At 56.8% G+C, this 7,737-nt stretch overlaps 1 protein-coding gene and 5 non-coding genes across 8 annotated transcripts; 4 read left to right on the top strand and 2 right to left on the bottom strand.

The window, feature by feature from the left end:
* Positions 1–228: 228 nt before the first annotated feature.
* On the top strand, positions 229–301 carry TRNAK-UUU (transfer RNA lysine (anticodon UUU)). The gene has a single exon. It is a non-coding gene; the product is annotated as a tRNA-Lys (tRNA).
* A 524-nt stretch (positions 302–825) lies between these two features.
* Positions 826–897, top strand: TRNAQ-CUG (transfer RNA glutamine (anticodon CUG)). Its single transcript has one exon. It is a non-coding gene; the product is annotated as a tRNA-Gln (tRNA).
* A 468-nt stretch (positions 898–1,365) lies between these two features.
* Positions 1,366–1,447, bottom strand: TRNAL-UAG (transfer RNA leucine (anticodon UAG)). Its single transcript has one exon. It is a non-coding gene; the product is annotated as a tRNA-Leu (tRNA).
* A 196-nt stretch (positions 1,448–1,643) lies between these two features.
* HES7 (hes family bHLH transcription factor 7) lies at positions 1,644–6,702 on the bottom strand. Of its 3 annotated transcripts, none has more exons than XM_016932467.4 (5): positions 6,560–6,702; positions 6,139–6,205; positions 4,082–4,177; positions 3,394–3,481; positions 2,315–3,088 (listed from the first exon to the last, which is right to left on the bottom strand). In XM_016932467.4, exons 1-5 carry the CDS (start codon positions 6,619–6,621, stop codon positions 2,622–2,624), a joined length of 780 nt encoding a protein of 259 aa, XP_016787956.1. In that variant the 5' UTR covers positions 6,622–6,702; the 3' UTR covers positions 2,315–2,621. The 3 variants fall into 3 exon arrangements, with proteins under 3 accessions (XP_054527089.1, XP_016787956.1, XP_063655878.1); XM_063799808.1 differs by having other exon boundaries at positions 3,031–3,088; positions 3,394–3,936; XM_054671114.2 differs by lacking the exons at positions 6,139–6,205; positions 6,560–6,702 and adding an exon at positions 5,094–5,343 and having other exon boundaries at positions 1,644–3,088.
* On the top strand, positions 1,977–2,063 carry TRNAR-UCU (transfer RNA arginine (anticodon UCU)). The gene is given in 2 exon segments: positions 1,977–2,013; positions 2,028–2,063. It is a non-coding gene; the product is annotated as a tRNA-Arg (tRNA).
* Positions 6,703–6,793: 91 nt separating the features above from the next.
* Positions 6,794–6,864, top strand: TRNAG-GCC (transfer RNA glycine (anticodon GCC)). The gene has a single exon. It is a non-coding gene; the product is annotated as a tRNA-Gly (tRNA).
* Positions 6,865–7,737: the final 873 nt, after the last annotated feature.

The following is a 7,737-nucleotide window of genomic DNA, read 5'->3' as shown; positions in this document are numbered from 1 at the left end:
TGTTCCAGCCTCTACTATGGTACAGTCCCTGCGTCCCAGCCTCGGCTGGGGCTCTAAGAACGGGAGGCAGAAAAAGCTCAATCAGCAGCAGGCGAGCTTCACCCGCTGCTTCCAAATCTGTGCCAAAATATTCTATGCTGCACAGATAAAATCCTCTGTCGGTTCTACAAGCCTGGTTTTTCCTGTAGAGAACCCTCTTATAAGCAAAGAGTTAAGTACAAACGTAGAGCCCGGATAGCTCAGTCGGTAGAGCATCAGACTTTTAATCTGAGGGTCCAGGGTTCAAGTCCCTGTTCGGGCGGCTCGTTTTTGCTTTCGGGTACCGCACTTCTCATAAAATGGTAACAAAAATAGTTACTAGTTTTTAAAGCTAAGTGAGACAGAAACTTGGTTTCCACAAAATACAGCAAACGACGGTGGAAGGTAATAAACATACTTTAAAACAGTACAAACGCAAGCCGTATTATCGAATTTACATTTTCTGGTAGCCACATTACAAAGAATAAAAAGCAAGCGAAATTAATTTGACGGATCTATTTTACTTACCCTAATATACCAAAATCTTATTTTAACATATAATCAACATTTTAAAAATATTAATGAAATTTTAAGTCTTTTTGTTTGTACAAAGCCTTCCTCCAAAAGAAGATGTGTATTTAGAAGCTGGCAATACATCTGAATTCATATATTTCAAGTGCTCGATAACGGTGTCTACCATATCCAACAGCAGACTTTGTTTTGTTTTCGTTTTAAGTGACGGGTGTGGAAGACACGCAAAATAGAATGTCCAGTAACGTACACACTCTTGAAAGACAGCACGAGGGAGGTTCCATGGTGTAATGGTTAGCACTCTGGACTCTGAATCCAGCGATCCGAGTTCAAATCTCGGTGGAACCTTAAATCTTTTCAGCATGTTGAATATTGTTAATTGATTTTCACAGAGGGGATACTCCTATGACCCAAGATAATACGACAAAAAAAAGTAAACTAGGACACTACCAATTATTTGTGCTTTTTCTACCGGGCAATTGAGTCCTATAACACAGTGTTAAGAGAACATACAATAAATTATTTAAATATGTTGGAAGTTGAGCTAACATTTGAAAACATGTTAAAATAGAGATGTTATGAAGAAACGAAATAATAGAGATGTTATGAAGAAACGAAATATTGCTTCAGCAGTTACCATCAGGTCTTAGCTTGAGGGATGGATGCAGGCCTATGATCTGTCTGGAAGACCAAACACGGAAGATGATGGTGAAACCATTACCAGGGGAATTCGTAAAATTACTTTCTGCATGTAAATACTATGTGTAACCTAACAGAATTGTAGCAGGTGCTTAATCCACCAGAAAAACTCCAGCCTGGCAGCGGTGGGATTCGAACCCACGCCTCCGAAGAGACTGGAGCCTAAATCCAGCGCCTTAGACCGCTCGGCCACGCTACCTGAACGAAATCTTACTTTCCCCGTTGTCCTCCTAAGAGACTAGAAGTAAGGAATGGGGCAAAGCTTAAGAGTGCCAATTTGATTCGTCTCCTTTTCCACATTTTTTAGACTGGAAATGAAGAACCATCGAGACTCTGGACCGCATAGCAGCAGATGGCAGAACAGATAAACGAGAAGAGACAAAAACACACAGAAATTTACAACAAAACTAGTTTATTTGGGTGGGACTATATCTGGGAGTGGGGAGCGCCTGAGCCGGAAACACCCCCCAAGCGGGCAGCCGGAGCTCTGCACTCGCTCGCTCAGCCATTTTCGGTTGCTCTCCCTCCCTGTTTTTTAGACCCATGTGCGCCCTCTCTCTCACCTGGCTAACATGCTTTGCGCCCGCTACCTCTACCTGGCTTGGCCTCTGAGATCCAAACCGCGCCCTCCTGGCATGTCCCGCCCAAGTCCCTTGGCCCCACTCCCCAACCCTGCCCCATTCCCACTCTAGTACCCGTAAGCTACAAGACGCCGCCGCTCGCCGGGTGGCTCTGTGGCGCAATGGATAGCGCATTGGACTTCTAGTGACGAAAGAGCAATTCAAAGGTTGTGGGTTCGAATCCCACCAGAGTCGATTTTATTTCAATTTTTCCTTTTTATCCGTTTTTTTCTTAAAGGCCCCCATCCCTTCTCCCCCTACCCTATCTCTCTCTTCCCACCTGGTTTCAATTTCGATCTCAGTTCCCGCTCTGCTCTCTTCTTTACTTACCTGTCTGCCCCGGGGCTTGGGCCATGGAGAGCAGGACTGAGGGTGGGAGACAGAAGGGAAGGGAAAGTGGGCGTGGACGTCGAGATAAAGGCAGGCCCCTGGCTCGGGGACACACGGGGATTTAATAACCACTTTATTCCATGCACTAGGGACTCGGGAAGGGACTGGGACTGGGCTGAGGGGCAGAGAGGGTACAATCCTAGACGCAAGGGAGAAGTTGGGGCAGGGAAAAGGGACAGGAACCAGGGAAATATATATTTATATAGATACTCTAATATAGACCACATCTCACCCGCGCGCTGAGCCCGCGCGCCCCACCGCCCTCCCCAACACCTGCTCGCCCGGACGCCCGGGTCCCTCTGCTGCCCTCGGGCTGGAGTCTCTACCCCACCCCTAGACCCCGCCCCCACCACCCCCCAAGGCTCAGGGCCAAGGTCTCCAGAAAGCGGGCGGCGGGGGCAGCGGGGCCTTGGGCGCCCCGTCTTGTCTGTGAGGCGGCGGTGGCGGCGGCAGCAGTCCGGTGAGGGGCGCCGGCGCGCCAGAATCCCCGGCGCGCGGGGAGCAGAGGGTTGGGGACCATGCGCAGCGCGGGCTAGGGGGGCCCTGGTGCACTGGGGGGCGCTGGTGCAGCGCGGGGCCAAGGGCCGGTGCGGCGGGGTCCAGGGATGGGCGCGGCGCTGGAGGCCTCGGATCTACCGGCTTGGGCCGGGGCGGTTTGGGGCGCAGGTAGCCGTGCAGCGCGGAGAAGAGCTGGGCGCGGGCGGCCGGGCTGGCGTCATGCGCGAAGGCCGCCAAGCGAAGCAGGCACTCGCGGAAACCGGACAAGTAGCAGCTGGCGAGCGCCTCGGCGTCCTGGACTGGGGACCGGGAAACCCCTGGAGCCGCGGCGGCTGGTGCGGCCGGCGGGAGCACAGGTGGGCAGGGCAGGGGCCCGGCAGGGGTGAGGGAAGGGGCGGGGCGCAGAGATACCAAGGCCGGACAGGCGCACAGAGACAGGAAGCCAGATGGACGGAGAGAGGGAGAAAATGAGGGCGACACAGAGACAGACACGCGCGGGTGTTATTAACCTCGCCTCGGAGCAGAACCGGCCACTCCCCAAGCCCACCATCCACCGCAGGGCCCGCCCGCTCTGCCCCGGCCGGAGCCTCCTAGCGTCCCCCCTCCCTCCCTCCGCTGCCCCACCCCCGCGCTGTACCCGGGGGCTCCACCCGGCTTCGCTCCCTCAAGTAGCCCACGGCGAACTCCAGTATCTCGGCTTTCTCCAGCTTCGGGTTCCGGAGGTTCTACAGACGGGAGGGGAGGGCGCAGAGACAGAAAGGGGTGGGGAGAAAGGGGGAAAGTGGCAGGGGGAAGAAGGGAGGGACGGATGCGGGAGCTGGTGGTGCCCCCGATCGCATTTGCGCACTGCCCACAGAACGCGCGACCAAATGCGGAGTGGAGATGACCAAGGAAAATCCTGGCCCACCCTGAGACGAAACTGTCCAATCCGAGGGGTTGGAACCAATGCCCAACGCGTGAGGAGGAGATTTGAAACCGCAACCCAGGGAATGAAATTAACCACCCGCCATAACAGAAGCTGGCTCATCAGAAGCTGGCTGTAGGGGAGGGGGAAGCAGACACTTAGAGACCCAAAGGGTGAAACTGACCGACCCCGGGAGCGAAATTTACAGAACCAGGCGTGAAACTTACAGACCCGAGGGGTGGCGAAGAAGATCGCGTTCTGAGAGCGAGTGGGGGTCTGGGATGGAATTCCAAAGGCGGGACTCGGGTGAGGATGCCTTGGGGCCAGGGTTGCCAACCAAGCTTGTGTCCCCACCCCAGTGGGAAGCCCTGGGACGCGGAAACGGGAAGCTTGGGGACCTGGGGCTAGCGGAGGGACTGACCTGGTCCCGGGTCCGCTCCAGCAGCAGCAGCCTCAGCTCTTCCAGGCTGCGGTTGATGCGGTCCCGGCGCCGCTTCTCCACAAGCGGCTTGAGCATCTGCGACCAGCCAGAAAAGGAGAGCGGGCCGACCAGACCGAGACTCAGTGCGGCCGCCCCGGCGTCGGATCCGGCCGCTGGGAGAGCCCGGCTTCCACCCCGGCCCCAAGACCCCAGATTGCCTAGGGCCGGCCCCATTCGATCCCTCTCCGCTCCCCCTCCCAATGCCCCTAGATCAGTTTCTGTAGCTCGCCTCCCCGGATCTTCGCATTCTCCTCTCTCAGTCTCGTCCTCCCTCCTCCCCTCTCTGTGTCTTTCCTCCTCTTTTCTCTCTACGTCTCCGTCTGGTGCAGTTTCTCTTTGTCTCAGTGGAGAACTTTGGGGACTCTCTGCGCGCACGCACGTGCGCCGCACGGTGCCGGGCTCAGACCTGGCGGCCCTGAGTATAGAAAGGGAGATACCTAGCGCGACCGCGCCGCCTCTTCTCCCTCAAAACCCTCCAGGCCTTCACCTTCTCCACGGTTCTCCTAAAATCTTCCACCAGTCTGGGGCCTCTGGAACCAACGCCCCGGGACCTTCTGTACAAGACCGCCTTGGGCCAGCCCCGCCCGGCTCACAGCCAGAGTGGAGCAAGTGCCTATCCTCTTCTCTCTTCGTTCCCACCCTCCTCCCTTGGCTCTGCCCTCTAATTGCTTATTTTACTCCAACACCGGCCCCCTCCCCAGGCCACAAGGTGCCGACACCCATTACCGAGGCCCCTAGTCCTATGTTTCCGCCGCCCACTCAGGTCTGGCTCTGACCCCTGTCCCCTTCTTCATATTTTGCAGCTTCCTCTCCAGCTTCTGGCTCCTGGAGTTCTGGAGCACCGCTCCCCTTCCATCCCTGCGTCCCCAGCCTCTCTCCAGACCGACAGCGTCAGGGGCCCAGTCCCCTGGCCAAACCAGGGACCTCTGCTCCCTCCCCTCCCGCCTCTCACCTTGGGGCCGTCCCTATTCTCAGCTCGATCCCGGGTGACCATTGCTCCTCCGGACCCTGTGTGGACCGGATCCCTGCTCGCCTGGAGCCTTATATTCCGCGGCCCAAGGGTAGGAGGGATAGGACCCGACCCCGCCCCCTTCGACATCCAGATTCTGCCCCTCTAGGACCCGGCACGAGGCTCCCGGAAAGAGGAGGAGTGAAGGGGGGAGGGGAAGGAGAGAAACTGGCCTGGGAGTGTGGGAAGTGAGGGGTGAATGGGGGCACTGGCTGGTTTACAGACCATAAGGCTGTATAAGGAGGCGGGACCCAGCTGAAAGGAGGAGGCTATTGGGGCAGAGCTCGCTTGGGGATGAAATTCAGAGTTCCTCCAGAATTGCAGCTTTCTGGGAGGCTTACTGTACCCTCACTAACCCTGAAATAGAAGTTAGCACCTCTCAGCCCCCAGGCTGAATTTTATATATCATCTCTGAAGTTCGCTTCCTAGTCGAGACAGGGAGCAACCCGAGTGCGCTGGGTGAATCTGTCCGACTCAACCGAATCTCTGCCGGGAGGTTGGAGAGGCGCTCTCTTCTATCTAAGCCAGTTACATTGAAGTCCGCGAACATCTGCGCGCCCACTCTGCGGACAGGGCACTTGTCTAGGCTCGGGCGAGTCATAGTGAGATACGCAGGAGAGAGCCAGCTTATCCCTGCAGGATCTAATGGAAAAGACCGTGTGACACCAAGTAGCTATTACAGAAGCCCAGTGAAGTAGGTGCTCCGGGAAAAGGTCTCCTTAAGGATGGCTGGACTGAGGAGGATCTTCAAGGCAGAGGGAGCAAGTCTTTGAAACATAGGTATGAGTGGAGAGGTCTTTCCACTTACAGTACAAGTATTTGATTCAAAACTAGTCATAGGAGATTCAGGAGTGTGGCTGATAGGACACCTCACGCAAGTGTGCCCGCATTGCTTGCTTCTGGAGGCCCCTGGTGACTGTAGGGTAGCAGGGAGCAGGCAGTTTACTAAGGGGAAAGCAAGGGGTACAAAAAAGGGATCAACACCCACCTCAAACCAAGAGCATGACCCTCCGCAGAACGATGCCTGACCACTCGAGGGCTTCAGGACAAAGTGTCTGAGAAGATAAATCAGAAACTGAAGGGAACAGCCAGGTTGCCAGGGATAAAGACACGGAAAGACAGGGTTGCAGACCGAGACGGAAGATAGCCGTGAAATCAGAGACCAATGGGGTTTCCTTCAAGCCCTCCCAACGGCCCTCCGCACCTTGGTTTTGTCACGGAGCCTTTCTTGCCATAGCCCGAGACGGGAGAGGCACAGACCTTGAGGAGGGGGCTCCCATTTGGGATCAGGGCCCCCAGCACATCCCACCTCTCCGTCCTTCAGCCAAATGGGAACGCAAATGTGTGTCCCCATCAGCCCCCGCCGCCCCCCTCCTTGGGAACCTGGGCTCGGGCTGAATTTTTCTCACCTGCACGCGAGGCTGGGGGCCCCCGGCTGTTCGCACCCGGGTGTGGGGCCGCCCCTGGCCATATGGGGCGGCTTTATGGCCCGGTGGCCGGATCCGGACGAGAGGAAGGATGACTTGGCGCTCCACCCACGTCAACCATTCGGGACCACTTCCCTGGCCTACACCGTTGCCTGTCCGGGTCCGCCTCAACCTCTTACAATCTCAGATAGGATCCCGGCAGAGTTTGTAAGCCGCGCATTGGTGGTTCAGTGGTAGAATTCTCGCCTGCCACGCGGGAGGCCCGGGTTCGATTCCCGGCCAATGCACGAATATAGTTTTCTTTTCTCCCCTCCAAAAAAAGGATAATATATTTGGTAGCATTTGTAAGAAACGTCTTCACTTAAATATTTCTACCAAATATTAATCTTAACCTTTTGACTATAGCAGAGTTTGCAGCCCCAGGCCTAAACTCCGATTCCGCACCCCCTCGCACTCCCCTCCTCCCAGCCTGGGGGTCCTGCAGCCTCCACACCCCCCTCCCTCCGCCCCCGGCCCGCACCTCCGCAGGCGTGACCCTGAGAAAGGACATAGTGCTCGGATCTCGGCCCCCCGCGGGGGAAGGGCCAGGTCTCCCCGCCCCCCACTCTACATCCCTTGTTCTTTCCACCTCTCTTCCTCTGTTATTTTCCGTTCTCTCTGAAGCACGCTTCCTTTTCTTAAGTCTATGGGTCTATGCCTTTTTTGTCTGGCCTCCTTTCCGGGTCTCTGAGTGTCTCTTAGCTCCTCCATCTCTGTATCTCTCACGTTTTTTCCAGATCTTCAGCGACTTCTGCCCTGGGTCTCTCTGGTGTCGGTGGTCTCCTCCCTCCGCATCTCTGATTCCGCGTCTCTCCGCGTCTTGGCGTCTGCATCTCCGCCTCTGGCTCTCTCGGGTCTCTGGTATCTCGTCGTCTCTCCGAGTCTCTGTCGCCTCCCGGGACTCTGCGCTCCCACGCTCCTGCCATCCCTTGGGAAGCTCGCTGACACTTCCAGGTTCCTGCCACCTCCCCTCCCCGCCCCTTCCCGGCCGCTTTGATCCCGCACGCGTCGGGCCCGAGGGCGGGCGGGTGGGCGCACAGCCACCTGCGGCGACCACTTGTGAGCGGGGCGGGGCGGGCCGGCTGGGCGGGGCGGCGGGGCTCCCCGCGGTCCGCTCCCTT

Source organism: Pan troglodytes, chromosome 19 (genome assembly GCF_028858775.2).
Source record: "Pan troglodytes isolate AG18354 chromosome 19, NHGRI_mPanTro3-v2.0_pri, whole genome shotgun sequence".
NCBI lineage: Eukaryota > Metazoa > Chordata > Mammalia > Primates > Hominidae > Pan > Pan troglodytes.
Note: the sequence above shows the minus strand (reverse complement) of the source record. Positions and strands in the feature narration are given on the sequence as shown.